Raw genomic sequence first — 17699 nt, forward strand, 5'->3', positions numbered from 1 at the left:
GGGGATCTGATGCCTTGTTTTGGCCTCCATAGGCACCAGGCCTGTGAATGGTGCACAAATGCAAGCAAAACACTCATTCACATAAAGTAAAAAAAAAAAAAAAATCTTTAAAATGTGGACATTTTATTCATTTGCATAACCATTATCACAATTTTCATTATTTTCTAAGTTATCTAGGATGATATATTTCTTTTTATTTATAAATTACAACACTTTAACATTTTTATTATATTTATTTGTTTTGGGGTGGGGCCCAGTGCACGTGCAGAGGCAGGAAGGAACAGTTACTCAGTGCTCTGCTTCCGCCTCGTTGATCCAAGAGATCAGGTTTGGAAGCACCTCTGCCCAATGAATCAGACAATGAGGTCCCCTCGGATTCCACTTAGCAGATGAGTTGTTGTATTTAGGAGTCTAAAATGATTTTTAACACCAAGGAATATAAGAAAGAAAAATCATGTTTCTGAGACTACAGAGTGCAGATGATCAGGAATCTCTACAAAGCTAACCGGAAAACAGCAGCATTCAAATGTGCCTTATCTTTTGTTTGTTTGATTACTTTTCCTAAGACTAAGTGGTATACACTTAGTTTGTATAAGAGTTTGCCCTCCTCCACATTTACTGTCTATAAATAGAGAACATTGTGTGCTGGGACTGGGCAGAGCGCTTGTCCTGCAAGTGTCAGCACCCATGTCAATGCTGGTGGGCACGGCGGCCCACCTGCAGCCTCAGCCCTCAGCTGAGGAGATGGGGAATGCCTGGAGCAAGCTGCCTCTTGAGGCTAGTCAAATCACTGAGCTCCGAGTTCAGGTGTTTAACAGGCAAGGTGATGGAAGAAGACACCCAGTGTCAACCTCTGTCCTCACACATGTGAGGACACATGTCCTCACACACGTGCTGTGCATGCATAGCCAAAGACACCTGATCCACATACATGTGAGCATGCGTGCACAGCCCATACACATACAGGATTCAGAAACTTGGTGGGGGGAGCGATAAATATGATCAAAATACCTTACCTGACATTCTCACAGCATTAGTTTTTGAAACTATGTAACTATGGAATTTTTGGTTGTATACGTGTTCATCTCTGCGTTGACATGTAAGGCTTTACTTCTATTGAATGTTCCTCACAGACCGCGTGTTGCCTATTTTACGTGGTCTCTTCCAACCCTTAAAGACTTTTGCCTTGAACCCACTTCCCTTGGTCTCAACATGGCAGCTTCTGGTTGTCTTGCCTCTTGCCATTCTCCATAGTCTATTTCATCTTGGTTTAGGTTGCTCACTCTTAAAATACGCATTGTTAAATTTTATTGTCTTTCATTGGTATAATTGAGATTTTTGGTATTATTTCCTTTCTTGCATTTTCTCTATGGAAGTTTTCTAGTTTTTTTTTTTTTTACCTTTTTCTAATTACCATATTTTTTTGTCTCAAGCTTTCCTTTGTTAGCATTTGAGTTTACATTTGGCGATAGGTATTAAAATTACTCTTTGATCAAAATTTTCTTATCTAATTATCTTAAACATATGATAATCCCACATTTGTAAAATGAAACGTGAATAATACTGTTTTCTGCATAAACTGTAGCAGCAATATAAAAAAAAAACAGAAACAAACTGTTTGTATTAAGGCATTAAAACTGCAGAATGATAATCAGCAGTTAAAAACAGGGGGATTAATGTTCACTGTCTACTTGATTGGCTTTAGAATCACCATGGAAACAATCCTGTCTTGTGTGTCTACGAAGATGTTTTCAGATGGTTTCCATGAGGAGCTGCAGTGTGTGGGCATCAGAGGCTGCTTGCCCCACACCATGACAGACTGTTCTTTCTTAAGTAAACCCTTCATCCCATCCTTCTGTCCTTCCTCCCTGTCCCTCCCTTTCTTCTCCCCTCACATGTCATTGCTGGTTTTGCCAGGTACTCTGTCACGGAAGTGAAAAGAGGAGCTAAGGCAGGAACGTAAGTGTCCTGTGAGACTCCTTGCAGCTTCCTCGGGTGTGCCTCTCTCGCTTCTTCTAACCTTCTGCCTGCGCGCTGCATCCCTTTGCCAGTTTCACTTTGTGCCCTTTGGTTGTAATAAATCATATATGTGAGGATGACTTATGGCTGAGTCCAAGAAGTCTTCCTGGAGAAGGCGCATGTGGCATTTGAACAAGTTTGTCCAGCCTCTCAGAAAACAGGCATTTTAGTTGACAAACCATCCCCTCCTACGTAATAAGTTGTGATAACCTGAGACCTGCCAGGGAGACTCGTTGGAGATTGCAGGGGTTTTATTGGAACTTTGCCACGTAACAAAATTCCCTGAGAAAGCAAGAAAGAATTGACATAAACTGTGTTGTTTGTACAGATGAGGTAAGGTAAGGAAGCCCAATCAGGGAATGGCAAGAACCTTCCAGAACGTTGGCTCCCAGATGCCAACCAAGACTCAGCCTTGTAAGAGGCCTTTGTAGAATCCAGGGCCTCGAGGCTGCTGTGCTGGCCCCTTTTTAATTCAGAAGCCTCCTTTGTGGTTGAATGGGATTTTTCTCTGTATGTTTTTCTTTCCCTATATGCCAGCTTTACTATTGTGAAGCCAAATTCTTATCATGAAAACAAATGTTTGCAGAATGCAGAACCGTCCATGAATATTTGGTGTTTAACAAAATAGAGACATTTGCCTGGCAGGGTTGCCTGAGAACTGTATTTCTATTGAGAAAATACATTGCAAGGGTATATGGAGGTAGAAGCTGGGACAGGCTCCCCTCACCCCAGAACACTGAGCACAGGAGAAAACAGCTCTGCAGGGAAACAGCAAAATAGTGTGGACTGCTGAAGGGAGGAGCAAGTAAAGGGGATAAAGAAGGTGTGAGGATAAATCTGTGAGCATGTGCTCAGGTACACTGATGTGCATACATGCGCACACACGCACACACCACCCCGTCAAATGGACACGCTCTTACACAGTGATTCTTGAGGGTCAGGGTCTTGTGAAATTCGGGTACGAGAGTCAAGAGCATATTGAAGTAAGAACATATAAGGAAGCACAAGAATGGAGAAAAAGAGTAATGGCTTCTCATAGGAGCAGGCAAGTGTCACTGTCAGTTTTGTGATTTGAGATAAGTTTATTGACTCCACCAGGATTAATATATCTCCAGTTTCTGTGCATCAGATCAAATATAGATCGATACATAGCAGTATGTTGTCATTGTTTTATTATTCTCTATGCTGTGGCTTACTTCTTCTTATCCTCATTTAATAGTTTTTTTTCCCCCAAGAGTATGTTATTCCTGCGGTTTTTTTTTTTTAGTTTTTTTAATTAATTTATTTTTTTATTAATTACAATTTATTCACTTTGTATGCCAGTTGCAGCCCCCTTCATCAGCCCCTCCCTATCCCACTCTAGCTCCCTCATCTCCTCCCCTAATCCACTGATAGGGGAGGTCCTCCTCCCCTTCCCTCTGACCCTAGCCTATCAGGTCTCATCAGGACTGGCTGCATTGTCTTCCTCTGTGACCTGGCAAAGCTGCACCCCCCTCAGGGAGATTTTTTTTTAAAGTGCCCTGGGGAGGATTTTTAAAAGGAGGCATGCTCGGTGGTCCACACGCCCTGGTCAGCCAGCTCAGCCTACTTGGTGAGCTCCAAGCCAACGAGAGAGAGCATGCCTCAGAAGCTAACATGCACACTCTGAGCAACGACACCCAAAGTTGCCCTCTTCCTTACACGTTCACACACACACACACACACACAGAGAGAGAGAGAGAGAGAGAGAGAGAGAGAGAGAGTTCAAGAATTCTGAAGAGCTCAATAAGAATGCATCATAAACACTTCTGTTGCTAAAATTTGGCCAGTCATACTTTCCCAGCTGAGGTTCCAGTCCCATTTGTAACTTATTGTCAGTCTTGTAATTTATAGTCATGCGACTCCCACACCTCCTACTTTCTGACCGCTAACCTGCAGGTTTATTTTTACCTCGTTCATAATTTTAATGCTTCACAAAAGTATTTTAGCCGTATTGAAAGTACTTTTCCAGCTTCCATTGAAACCACATTTAGTTGTAGAAGGTTAGTTAGACAGTAGTTTCTCATTAGAAACAGTTCCACTATGGATCTTCTCTTACATATCTCAAAGGTAGATGTTTTCCTAGGGACTTCTGCTTTAGATGAGGGCATGAAAGGCTTCATTCTGTTTCTTTGTGTTGGGCTTAGACTTTTCAGACTAAAGGTCTCTCTAAGTGGCCCAGGATGGACTTGAACATAAAATCCTCCTGTCTCCACCAAGTCCCAGATTCTATTCACAGGCCGCCACACCTGACTTCTACACTTGTCTCCCTGTGTGCCTGCTCCTCTTGAAGTCCCACCCACAGGCATATCAGCATCTCCTGTGAGGCAGCTTCTCACCAAAACTTGGTAAATTTTACCAGCCTTGTGGTTAAAGAGAAGTTTAGTGTCCTGTTAGTTTGCCTTTCCCTCATGACTGGTAAAGGTTAAGTGCTTTCCCTGTTTTAATCCTGAGCCAAGAGAATCTTGGTGCTATCTCCACACATGCTTTCAAATTATACTACAGAGTCAAAGGGATAAAAGCAAAATGGCACTGGCACACCACACACACACACACACACACACACACACACACACACACACAAGCCAAACAAAACAAAACAAAACAAAAACAGAGCAGACAAAGAGATTGACAGAATAGAATTGATGGCCCAAAAATACAATCAGAGAAAAGAGAGCATCTTCAAATAATGGTGCCGAGAAAGCTGGATTTCAATGGATAGAAAAATGAAAGTAGATCCTTACCTCATCCTTCACAACATTCAACCCTAAATGGATCAAAGACCTTAATATACAACTTGCTAGTCTGGCAGGGTGTAGTGGTGCACACTTTTAATACCAGCACTGGGGGGGACAGCGGAAAGTGCATCTCTGTGAGTTCAAGACCAGCCAGGTACTACAAAATCACCAAAGAAAAAAGCACATTTCAACTTATAGGTACAGGTGAGAACTTTCTGAATAAGAGTCCAGTAGCACAGGAAATAAGACCATCAATGTGTGAATCTGTTCTCATGAAACTTAAAAGCTTCTGCAGAGAGAAAGAGAATGTGCAGTAATTGAATGGTCAGCCCACAGAGTGGGGAAACATCTCTGCTAGCGGTTCGTTCCGTGGAGAAAAACTAGACACTGGAAAAGAACCGACCTACTTAAAAATGTTTCTTTTTGTTCCTTGTATTTCTCTTTTATGCAGTGCCTGTCCCTACACTACCTGCTTCCCTGTGGTCTAATTGTCATTTTTCTTACATCACCATGGAATAGACCTGAGGGGAGGTGTGCCCAGCCACCCATAAGAAACATAAGCCCATTGCACACTGTCAAGCTCTGTCTGATCTCTCTACCATGTAGGGGTTTATCCACTCAAATAAGGAGCAGGTGTTGAAAGTCTACTACTTGCCTGGAATACCTGAGGTCTTTCAAAGAAGCTTCCAGATACAGATTGCCCACCTGGACCCAGAGAAAATCACTCTGTATGGGGAGGGTGTCTTTCCTCGGATCAGCCTTGACCTGCACAGGAACCTCAAAGGTACCTCCAACCCACGGCAGTAACTTATCCTCAGGGGACAAAAACTGCCAGTGTTTTCTTTAGCTTTGCTTTGCATCTTTGAAGATTGATTGCTACTCACTTTGTTGGGTCCTTTTATTTGTTTGAAAAATCTCTACTACTCTTCTGTATTGTGCTTCAGTGGCCGGAGTTAAATTTGACTCAGGCTGTGGCCATTGCAGACTAAGACTCCTGGCCGATTTTGCCATCATTAGACTTCCTATAAAAGGGTCTGGAAATGTCACCCCAGAGATGGTGACATTTAGGCCAGTGTGTATTCCTTCAGCCAATATGTCTCTCCCAGTCTCCTGTCCCAGTAACACACTTGGCATCTTTGTGATGGAGCTGAAGTCTGATGTAGAGCTCTTGAAGTATAATTGTTACAGGAAAGCAGCCAGAGCCTTCCAACCCTTTCTCAGCGTTTACATGCTTAAGGGCGGAAATTAGATACTACTAATTATTTCCCAAATGCCTAGCTCCCTGTGGTCCCCAGAGCTGTCTTCCTGCGCCAGGCTGGATTCTGCCTTGGTAGGCCCCAATACTTGGCAGAGAGGCTCTTTTAACTGACTCTTCCTGACCCAAAGCAGACCCAAAGGTTACTAGAAACTGCTTGCTCTTCATGCCTTCTCTTTTTCATTCCTTGGATCTACTTCCCCTACAGTGTTTCAGACTAAATCCCACTCCCCAGCCCTCCTGCCCCTAAGTCACACACTCACCCACTCCACTAAATGGATTATCCATTGAATTATAACTATCGGCTCCCTCAAAGTATGATGTTTTCATATTACATTGTGTCATATTTTGTATAATGTAAATGTTAGTGAAGCTGAGGCCACACTGTATTCTGGAGCTAGAGCTCCAGCCAAAGGAGCAGAGCCAAGCTCCACACATAACCCTGAGTCCTCAGATCCAGGCAGAACTGGCTCCAAGACCTTGGCTCTGAAATCTACACATGCGCAAGTCCCACACATAAAATGGCATGGCATGGAGCCGAGACACATCCTCCCACTCCGTTCAACCTCCCACATGATTCAACATTATTATTCACTTCCAGACTCTTATCATGCCTGGCACAATAGAAGTGGTGTGTAAACAGTGATGGCACTCGAGTGCCAGTAGGTAACAAGAAAAAGTCTGTACAGCTTCAGTGCAGATGTGCTACTTTTCCAAACAGTTTTGGTCCATGAATGTTTGGATTTATAGATCCAGAACCTGCAGGTACAGAGAGCCAGCTGTGAGGGTTACAAAGGAGCCCTTTGCCTCACGGTTGAAAATTGTGTTCCCTGTTAGCGTCATAAGACAGAGGTGGTGGTTCTCAGAAGGGCTTCTCAGTTACTCAAACCTGAACACCATTTGGCCTTAAGTACTGGTGTTGACTACAGCTTCAACATATCCCATGTTTTTTTGACAAAAGGCTTTTTAATTTCTTTGCCTACTTTTACCTCCAAAGCATTTGCAATGACTTTTGGTAAGCCTAGTGTCGGCTTACCTCTGCCAACTGTTGACCCTCCTTCACTGAGGACATCATGAATCACTCAGATTTAAAGTAGCTTGGCCCTAAGCACATCCTTTCTATTATCTGGGAGGGACTTAGTATGTGGAAAGCCGCTGAAAGCATGACTAGCTAACTTGGTTTGTCCAGCACTGAAGGGAGCTGTAGGGTGGAGGTTTAATATGAGAACTGAGCAGAGTTCCAAGTGAGTCTAGTAATGCCTCATTCTCTTGGGGACCAGCTCATAGCTCACGTGTTATGTCATTAAGCTCAGTGAGGTCTCACTTGGGTACAAACTCAGCTCACTCACAAATCACCTCTCTCTCCAAAGTAGAGAAAATGTGGTAGGGGAAGTGTCAAAATGTTCTTTCCTCCTCACTTCCCCCCTGAAATGAGAGTCTACCGTTTGAGGCACAGCACATCTCTATGTCTGACCAGGATACTTCCCTCCCCTCCACCCCCAACAGGGAATGAAAAGTATGAACGTTTCTTAGAGCAAGCAAAGAAAATCACAGCAAAAGAATATAAGAGTATTGATCACTGTGAGTTCCTAAATGAGGAAGTCACTGAGGAGGAGACAGCGGAGGTAAGAGTAGTTGCGCCTTGCACAGAATGCATGTGAGAAAGGGATCATGTGCTAAGAGGGGTAGAAGGATGACATGGAACATCCCAGAAACCAAGTGGAGAAAAACACAGCCAAGGCAAAAGAGGAGCATGAAAAGAAGGCAAGATGAGCCCACATAGGTGAGCAACTATCAGGAGAATCCATTAAGAGTTTTCGATATTTCCCGAGGGCAAGAAGAAGCCACTAGAATGTTTTAACTGGAATTACTATGGCATAATTGACTTTGCATCTCCGAAACATCCTTGTAGCTGTCTTAAGGAGGGCTAAGGTGGCAGGGCTTAATGGAATATGAGCAGATAAGAGGGCATAAGGGTATAAAGCTGTTGGGATGATTCTAGTGGGAAGTAGTAGTGGTGCAAATAGTGGTGATGACAATCAGTCCAGGAAGAGCTGAGTAGGGACCATGAATATCCCAGACCTGGAATGGTCAGGGTTGATTGGATACAGGATGATGTAGGGATGATGTTTCTCTTGGATGCATCATAAAGATGGCGTATTGGGAGAGAAAATTGAGGAGGAAAAACAGGTTTTGGTAGGAAAGGGAGGAAGGGCAATAGTCAAGATGGCCTATTACTAATCATAAAATTGTTTTCTTTTTATTCTTTGAAAATCTCATGCACGTCTCTAATGTGTCTTAGCCACAAATGTATCTCCCTACTCACTCCCTCCAGCTTCCCATCACCCCAACACAGCTCCCATCTCCCTCCCAACTCCATGCCCTTTTTAAAAAAACCGATCAAATCTATTTAGAGCTTCTCGTATGCTTATATGTATGATGTCATCTACTGGGACATGAGCAGCCTACCAACTGAGATCCACCCCTCCCCAAGGGAAGTCTCCCTCCATTAGGAGCCATCAGTTGACACTGCCTGCTCTGCAAGGGGTGGAGCAAGGGGAAGCCCTTCCCATTCCATGCTGGAATTTTTAGCTGACTTGATCTGCAGGTGCAGGTGACTTCAGAAGTTGCGTGTTCGCGCTTGTGACAGCCACACCACGTCCAGCGGCCAGCCCTTCCTGGCACTCTGCCCTATCCTCTGAGCTTATATACTCTCCACCCCCTCTCCCAAGATGTCCCCCAAGGCTCTGTGTGGGGAGAGCGATATTGATGTGCCTTCTACAGCTCAACACTCACAATTACTTATTCTTGGCACTTAGAACTCTTACAAAAGAATTCGTTAAACACTACCCTCTGCAATAAGAAACTTACCACCTGTCAGACTAACTCCAGGGATCTGATGCCTCTGGCCTCTGTGGCCCTCTGGGTCCACATACAGACACACAGAACCACAGACACACATCTTCACATAGTGAAGGGGAGGAGGACCTCCCTTATCAGTGGACTGAGAAAGGGATATGGGTGGGGAAGAGGGAGGTGGGGCTGGGGGTAGAACATCCTAACCTTGCACCCTTGCATAGAACTATAGAAAATGGCCATCGAAGCTGAAATCATGCGGAGAAAAGCACACAGTAGCTCTGTGGTACTTAAGAAATTTTGTCGAAACATTTCATTTTTAAAAATGCTTATTTATATATTTATGTCAGGGGATTATGCACATATCACAGAGCGAGACAGCGAAAGGGCAGCTTCTGGGAGTTAGTTCTCCCTTCCACCTAGGGATTGAACTCAGTCACCACACTTGGCAGCAAACGCCTCTCCACCTGCTGGGCCATCTCGTCAGCCCGTGTCAAAACATGTTCTAATTATATTGTTTGGGGTGAGAGGGAGCTGGCTCAGCATGTGAGTGCACTTGCTGCTCTTCCAGGGGATCAAAGTTAGGTTCCCGATGCACACACAGTGGCTCACAACCATCCCTAACCCCAGTTCGGGGGGATCTGAGGCCCTCTTCTGAACTACATGGGCAACAGGCACATAAGCACATACAAACACACACACACACACACACACACACACACACACACACACACACCTAGGCCCAAACCTTCATATCCATGAAATAAACAAACAAATCTAAAAACATTTTTAAAACCTTCCTCGTTTATAAGTGTATGAGAATTTATTCATCGTGAAACTCCTCTTTACTTAGTACACACTGAAAACATAGAAAACGTTAAGAAACAGGAGTTTGCCCTTTATGAAAAAAATTCTTACCAACAATGAATAAACAAAGAGAATGCATATTCCGAAACAACCCTTTGAATTGTTCTTCCCCTGCTACAGATAAGTACTCACCTCCAGATGGAGGTAGAGAGACTCATAGTCCAAGACTATGCCCTGGAGCACCAGAAAACCATCTCCTCGAGTACCACAGAGGAAAACTGCTTCAGCCATCGGAATCGCCGCAAGCTAGCCAAGTGAGGGTCCTTTTGTGTCTGTGTTACCTTTGCTTTAAAGTGTGGTGAAACAAACAGTTCCTTGTGTCTCTTGAAATACTGATTGATCATCTGGGACTGAAAGCCACATGTGTCATCTTACCCATCATCCCCTAACATCAGGCAATTCTGGCTCTCCAAATCAGTGTGGGTCCCCACACTGAACATGTTTCTGGATAATGGCCAAAACACACAAGTGGGCTTGTGAAGGGTGCATGGAGTTTCTAGCCTCTATCTAGTGGTCTTTAGCTGTTCTCCACCATGAAAAGTAAAGCTGCATGGAGAGAACACATGTGGGACCTTCCAGGCTTGAAAGTGACTAATAAGAACATCCTCTTAACTGTTTCAGAATCCAGCTACCAGAATACGTCCTGAACTTTGGCTACATCGTGCTTGGTGACGTCCGTACCCACATCATCAGGATCACCAACACCAGTCACCTTTCAGTGTCCTTCCATGCAGAAAAGCATGTCCTTCATGATACAGGTACCAGGAGCCCAGCTGCATGCCCCGTCCTTCTAGGACAGCATTCCTGCTGCTTCTGGACTCAGCTAAAGGAGTTTCTGGGCTATTCGGTGATACTCTGGTCAGCTTATCCCAGAGTGGCTGCTACACAGAGCAGCTTCTATGTGCTGTTTGTTTTTCTCACTCCTGAAAAAAAAAAATGTTTTTTTTGTCTTGGTCCAGGCTTCAGCACCGAGCTAGACCGTGTAAAGAATCTACCTTACTGTGAGACAGAAACATTTGAAGTGAGATTTGACCCACAAGGGGCTAATCCTCCTGTGGGCACCAAAGAAGTCGTTCTGCCCATCAAGGTAAAGTGTACCACTGGGCCTACATGGCCTTCCCAGCCAGGCCTGTCGAGAGTCTCAGGATGATACCATACCGGGCATCAAAAGCAGGGCTGTGAGCGTCCTAGGCAAGATCTCCACCACTCAGCTACATCTCCAGCCTGAGACAGTTTTGGTGGTGGTGGTGGTGGTAGTGGTGTTTTCCTAACTGCAAGCTGCATGGTAACTGCAATTTTCTGTCCATTCCAGGTTTTTGGAGGGCCAACCATTCACCTCCTGCTCCAAGCTACCGTGACCATTCCAAGTATGACCCTGTCTTGCAACAAAGTAGAATTTGCTACAACTCAGTGCGGACAATGCATGGTGGAAACCATTCAGCTTTCCAACCATCTCCAAGTCCCTTGTGAATGGTTTGTCTGCCTACCACAGCCTACTAACAAGGTGAGTTGTTTTTTCCTTCTCTCCATTTCTGCCTTAGCCGTAGTTGGGATTCTAGGCCTTTCCCTACTGTCATCTTAACTTCCTGTTGGAAGAGTCTCAATGTTAACCATTTCCCAGTCCCCAAGCTTAGCACTCAGAGCAGCATCAGGCCTTGCCTTTGAGTAGAATGTGGCACTTCTCTTCTGCCTCTGCTGTACATTCCCTGATACCTGGAAAGCACTCAGGAAATGTAGCGAGGATGAGCCATGAATGGAATAGATCTGTTTTTTACATCCGTGATCTGATTGTCTAACATTTATAACCCAGATGGATAAACACATGCCAAAGTATTTAAAACGAAAAGTACACGCTGAGATGATTCCAAAGTCCCGGATCTTTGAGATCCAGCCCGTTTCTGGAGTCTTGGATGCTGGCGAGAAGGCCAATGTGCAGGTGAAATTCATGCCTAAAGAAGAGGTGAGCTTGAAAAAAAAAATGAGGATTTGTAGAGATCTTACTTCTGGGTCTCTTAGAGGTTGAAGGTCATGTCTAAGGCTTGTGCCTTCCATTCTGAACATGACATGTTCAAGTCCACCTACAGGCTGTGTAACCCAGTGGGTGTGGCTCAGCAGATGCGGGTAACATACCAGCTTTCTCAGTGGCACAATATTACCGGCATGCTGCTTCTGTATTTACAGGCTGTGCATCTTTGAACAAATCACTTGTCTGACTAAACCTCAGTTTGTTCGTTGGTAACATAAAAAGCAATAATATTCCCACATCACAACTCTCTTATTGCAATTCTGAAATCCAATAAGCTTAAAAAAGTGGGGGCTGAGATTTCATAAGTTTCATATTAAGACTCGCTCAGTAGAGGAATCTCATTTGAACTGGCATGACTGTTTGGCCTCTCTTAGTTTTCAAACATTGCAAGTGCCGAAATATTAATGTGTTTCATTATGGGAGACCTTGCCGAGACTGCTTAGGGCATCGGGTAACAGAGCCTATCCGCACCGCGCTTCCCTTCTTAGAGATCGGAATTTAAAAGCAGCTGGACACTGAGATTTCAGATAGGCTAGTACCAAGCTGCACCCATGCCTCTTAGGGCCATCTTGAAGATTAACGACACGAACAGAGCACAGAGGGCACTTCGTGTGTCATCAGTGACCCGGGAACTATTAGCAGGACAAATGCAGAAGCCCTCAGCCATCGAGGTAGCCAGGGCTTAGTCATCGTGGTAGCCAGTGCTTCCTGGCAGAAAGCCTCCCTGCACCTCATAAATGTCTCTTCTTTGAATGCCATCAGTGCAGAGCCACTCCTAATGGAGAACATGGCAAGGATTCTAAAATCCCAGACCCAGAAGGAATCTCAAGAAGTCCCGCCATGACAGCTTTTATTCAAAGCTAAAGACATCTGAGTGATGTTTTCCTTTTGATGATTTTCAAAGACAGGGTTTTATGTAGCCCGGGATGGCCTGGAACTCACCAGGTAGCACTTCAGATGACCTTGAACTCTCGATCCTTAGCCTCCCATGTACCAGGATTATAGGCATGTAGCCCCATGCTGCATATATTTTCTTTTATAAGAAAAAAAAAATCTATGTGAATTTTACACAATAAATGCCTAGCTTCCGTTTTCCTGGTAATAGCTTTGAAAAAAATGTTTCAGAATCTGCAGCAGGAAAGTAGACAAGTAAATAACTTTCGATTTCATTCTAAAATGAAGCCTGTGTTCCTACCTATCAAAGTCTATCAATAATGCTGTTGATGTTGAAGCTTCTCCTTCTGTCTCCCTTCTGCCCTCCCTGGTCCTTCTCTCCTTCTGTCTCCTTGCCCTTTTTCCCTGCCCCACCTCTTCCTCCTCCTCATGCGTTTTGCTGGGTCCCACTGTGTGTGTCTTGCTGGCAAGGAGCTTGCTAAGTAGACCAGGCTGGCCTAAGGCTTGCTATGAGCGTCTGCCTCTGCTGGACTACAAGTGTGTGCACTAGCGCACCTGATTCCCTCACGCCTTTAGAGGGAAATTGGCAACATGCTTGCTGTTCTTAAGAAGGTCTTAAAGAAATGGGGAAATGGCTCAGCAGTTGAGAACACTTTCTGTTCTTCCAGAGGTCCTGAGTTCAATTCCCAGCAACTATATGGTGGCTCACAATCATCTAATGGGGATCTGATACCCTCTTCAGGCATGCAGGCATGCATGCAAATAGAGCACTCATATATATATAAAGTAAATGAATGTATTGAGAGAGAGAGAGAGAAAGAGAGAGAGAGAGACAGACAGACTACCTTAAGACTAGAAAGGGTTTAGCCAAGATTAGGCTTTATTTTCTTTTATTTTCTTTTATTTTATTTTATTTTATTTTATTTTATTTTATTTTATTTTATTTTATTTTATTTGTGGTACTGGGACTTGAGCTAGGCTCAGCCTGGTTTTGGATTTTTATCTCTTCTCAATGAGGGAGATATCACTAAGGAGCAGAGGAGATGGGATGTTTGCCGTGTTCCTGGTCATCATTGGCGGAAGTCACTGCTCCTGGAAGGTATTACTTTCCTGGCTTTCCTACTACACCCTCTATTGCCCATGGGCATTGACAGCCTTGGGCCCATCGCAGTGATGCTCATACAGGAAACCCACAGACCTGAGGGTGACATTGGAAAGCCTGCTCTAAGTGACTGAGCCCCTGGTGCAGTGCCTAGGAGGTTATATACCCAGCATACCTGTATGCCACCACAGTGACTGCTCTTCCTCAGCTCTGAGGGAAATATGTCTCTCTTCACTGGGGAACAAGGACATTTGTTCCCTTCAGAGCTCTCAGTTTTACATTGTATGTTGTAGAGGGGGGAAGTTTATTTTGTTTCCATTTTTTTTTCTAGAAATTCTACAACCAATCCCTGGTGTTCCAGATTAGCCAGAGCCCTCAGAAGCTCATTCTTCTGGCACATGGCCAAGGTCTGGAGCCACGCCTGGAATTCAGTCCTTCAGTCCTGGAACTAGGGCCCCTCCTGCCTTACGCATCAGGAGACGAGGCCGAGGTGATTGTGAGGAACCCCTGCAGCTTCCCCATTGAGTTTTACTCCCTAGAATTTGACCAGCAGTACCTCTTAGAAGAAAAGGTGAGCAGAGACCAAAGCCAAATGCCCTTCCTGACATGGCAGACCCCGCCCCTGACACGTCCTTCTGTGCGCGCTGCCTTCCCTCTGGGCTTTCCCCCTCCTCTTTGCTTGTCAATTTACCAATCCTTTCTCTGTAGACTTTCTCCACCTGCTTCTCTCCCCATAATAACTTGCTACTTTTTTGTAATTCCAGTCTGCATTTTTAAACAAACTAAAAATCCAGTACATGTTTATGGCCAGCATTTTCACAGTAAAGAACTCATGTAACAACTTGCCATTATATTTGAAATGACTTGCTTTTAGGCTTCCTGTATTTGGGGCACTTAAAAAGCACTGATTGCGGAGATGATTTAGTCAGTAAAGTTCATTCCTTTAAAGCATAAGGACTTGAATTCAATCCTCAGCATCCATCTGAAGAAGCCAGGCACAATAATGCACATCTATAATCCTAGCACTGGGAGGGCAGAGACAGGTGGGGTTTCCTGAAGATTCCTTAGAATCATCGAGGCTAGCTGAATCAGTAAGCTTCAAATTTGGTAAAAGACCCTAAGTCAAAAAAGAAAAGAAAAGGCAGAGAGTGATTGAGATAGTGGATATCAACCTATACTCTGTGCATTCACATGCACACAAAAACATACACAAAAATAAACTATTTTAAAATATGTGCACTGCGCCAATCTCTGCCCTTAGTTTGAAAATATAGAGCATTTACATTTAATGTAATTGTTGATACAGTAAGGCTTACATCTGCCTTTTTGTTTTGTTTTTGCTTTTTTTGTTCTCTGTGTACTTTGTGCTGCATACTTATCAGTCCTTTCAATGTTTTTTTTCTTTTTTTATTTTATTTTTCTTTATTAATTACACTTTATTCACTTTGAATCCCTCCCGTGGTTCCCTCCCTCCTCCCGTCCCAATCCCTCCCTTCCTCCACCCTCTGCATGCATGCCCCTCCCCAAGTCCACTGCTAGGGGAAGACCCCTTTTCCTTCCTTCTGATTCTAGTCAATTAGGTCTCATCAGGAGTGGCTGCCTTGTCCTCTTCTGTGGCCTGGTAATGCTGCTTCCCCCTCAGGGGGAGGTAATTAAAGAGCAGGCCAATCAGTTCATGTCAGAGACAGTCCCTGTTCCTATCACAATGGAACCCACTTGGATACTGAACTGCCATGGGCTACATCTGTGCAGGGGTCTTAGGTTACGTCCATTCATAGTCCTTGGTTGGAGTATCAGTCTCAAGAAAGACTCCTGTGCTCAGATTTTTTGGTTCTGTTGCTCTCCTTATGGAGTTCCTGTCCTCTCCAGATCTTACTGTTTCCCACTTCTTTCCTAAGATTCCCTGCACTCTGCCCAAAGTTTGGTTATGAGTCTCAGCATCTGCTTTGATACACTGCTGGGAAGAATCTACATTGATAGTCTGCAGGGCAGAGCCTTTCAGAGGTCCTCTGTGTCAGGCTCCTGACCTGTTCCCTCTTTTCTCCTTCTTCTGATGTCCAGCCTCTTTGCCTTTCTGGATAGGAATTGAGTGTTTTAGCAAGAGTCTTCCCTCTTGATTAGTTCTTTAGGTGTACAGATTTTAGTAGGTTTATCCTATATTATATGTCTATATGAGTGAGTATATACCGTGTGCATCCCTCTGTGTTGGTTAGCATTCCATCTCAATTTCTCTGGACAATTTTATAACTTCTTTAGTTATTGCTACACATATTACATTATGTCTATGTAACTTCTCATGACCAGTTGGGGTTCACTCTCCTCACTTTAATGTAATTGTCTTGAATCTTTCCTTATAGAAAATAACTTTATAATTTTTGTTAGAAAACCCCAGATAAGGAGAAGCATTCTCTTTTTACTCTCCCCATTATTTATCATTTTCTTTCTGATACTGCAAGGCTTCTTTTTTACTGTTTGCTTTCCATTTAAAGATCCATTATTAGTTACTTTTTATTGTGAGTTTTTAGTTAGTACACAGAATAATGAGTTTCATCAGGAATTCCCAGATATTGTTATTGTAATTTACAACTCCATTACTCTATTAGTTAACAATAACAATATATGTATAACATTGTCCCATAAGATTAGCTCACCTAGAGGCATCATCATAGCCATCTTATGGACTATGTTTTAGAACGATGACAAATCACCTATTAACGAATATCTCGTTTTAGAACACACCCCTCTCATTAGCTGATATGTGACTGTACTTTTTAAAAATGAACCACTCAGAGTGGATAATAGAATTCTATGTTTGTTATTAGGAGAATGTATTGTGCTATTTTCAAAGGAAGAAGAAAATTGTCTCCACATGTTAAATGCTTGGGTGGGTACGGAACAAAATAAAGATTTTTGGATCCCTGTAAGTTCAGGGTTCGCCTCTACCTTTAGGCCTCTCCACAGGGTCCTCTACCATGTGAAACCCACAAAGCATCTCTATAAATCTCAGTGTCTGGTAGGAGCGGGGCTTCAGTGAGGCCAGTGAGCAAGAGGAAACTCCAGTGAGGCCAACAGTAATTCTCATTCTCCCCTTGAGCAGATGTTGAGACAGCTGAAGGGCTATGACTCCTACAACACCCTGCTGCTTCCTACCCGGAACCCGGGGGAGAAGCTGCCCCAGGAAGTCTATGACTACTTCAAGGAGATGAAGAAATCTAAAGAAGAACAACTGAAGGCGAAGTATCTGGAGTCCCTATCGCAGGAGATCGGTGAGAACTCTGCGTGAGCTCTGAGCCATTGCTCCAGTCCCTTTGAGTTACCCCTGCCACAGGATCAGCCCACTCCTGAGTACCTGCCATGTACCGGGTGCTTGCTAAATCCTGTTTAAGAGCATTATAGAATGGGCCCTGTGGTCTTTGTGTTAAGGATTCAGAGGCTGGGTGCAGTCTACTCTCACTAGGGTCTGGGGGGTATTGAGACTTAAAACCAGTGACTCTAGTTAGAAGACTGTGTGCTAGATGCTGAGCCAAGGGATTTGTGCAGAATCTGAGGCACAGAGAGTCCAAGTGCACAGCTGTATATAGGAGAAGCAAGACGCCAGCCCAAATCTTTCTGCCCATAACTGATAGCATTCATCACTATATTCCAGGGCTTCCTGCAGCCATTCCTAGGTAACACACCTCATTCATGGTGGGAATTGATAGCCTGATATATGCAAGTATCCAGGGCCAGGAGAATTTACATTATAGAAGTACGGCCCTTCACTGGTCCTCAAGATACAGCACAGGCTTCTCACATTCTTCTCATCTCACATTCTTGTCCTTTCTGGTCCAGCAGCCCTGCATCATTTCATCCCTTGCCCAGGGCCTCTCTTTCTGTGTGTGTGTGTGTGTGTGTGTGTGTGTGTGTGTGTGTGTGTGTGTGTGT

The 17699-nt window shown here is 44.0% G+C and overlaps 1 protein-coding gene across 1 annotated transcript in view; it reads left to right on the forward strand.

Moving 5' to 3' along the window:
* Hydin (HYDIN axonemal central pair apparatus protein) overlaps nucleotides 1-17699 on the forward strand; it is a 352204-nt gene that overhangs the window by 218228 nt on the left and 116277 nt on the right. The window contains exons 29-37 of the mRNA XM_055621008.1: nucleotides 5382-5559; nucleotides 7537-7655; nucleotides 9874-10007; nucleotides 10375-10511; nucleotides 10713-10840; nucleotides 11066-11257; nucleotides 11564-11713; nucleotides 14107-14346; nucleotides 16873-17041. Of these exons, the coding sequence (XP_055476983.1) occupies nucleotides 5382-5559; nucleotides 7537-7655; nucleotides 9874-10007; nucleotides 10375-10511; nucleotides 10713-10840; nucleotides 11066-11257; nucleotides 11564-11713; nucleotides 14107-14346; nucleotides 16873-17041 (1447 nt within the window). The remainder of the gene's footprint in view (nucleotides 1-5381; nucleotides 5560-7536; nucleotides 7656-9873; nucleotides 10008-10374; nucleotides 10512-10712; nucleotides 10841-11065; nucleotides 11258-11563; nucleotides 11714-14106; nucleotides 14347-16872; nucleotides 17042-17699) is intronic.

This window comes from Psammomys obesus, unplaced genomic scaffold, assembly GCF_907164565.1.
Source record: "Psammomys obesus unplaced genomic scaffold, mPsaObe1.curated_primary_1811, whole genome shotgun sequence".
In the NCBI taxonomy this organism is placed as follows: domain Eukaryota; kingdom Metazoa; phylum Chordata; class Mammalia; order Rodentia; family Muridae; genus Psammomys; species Psammomys obesus.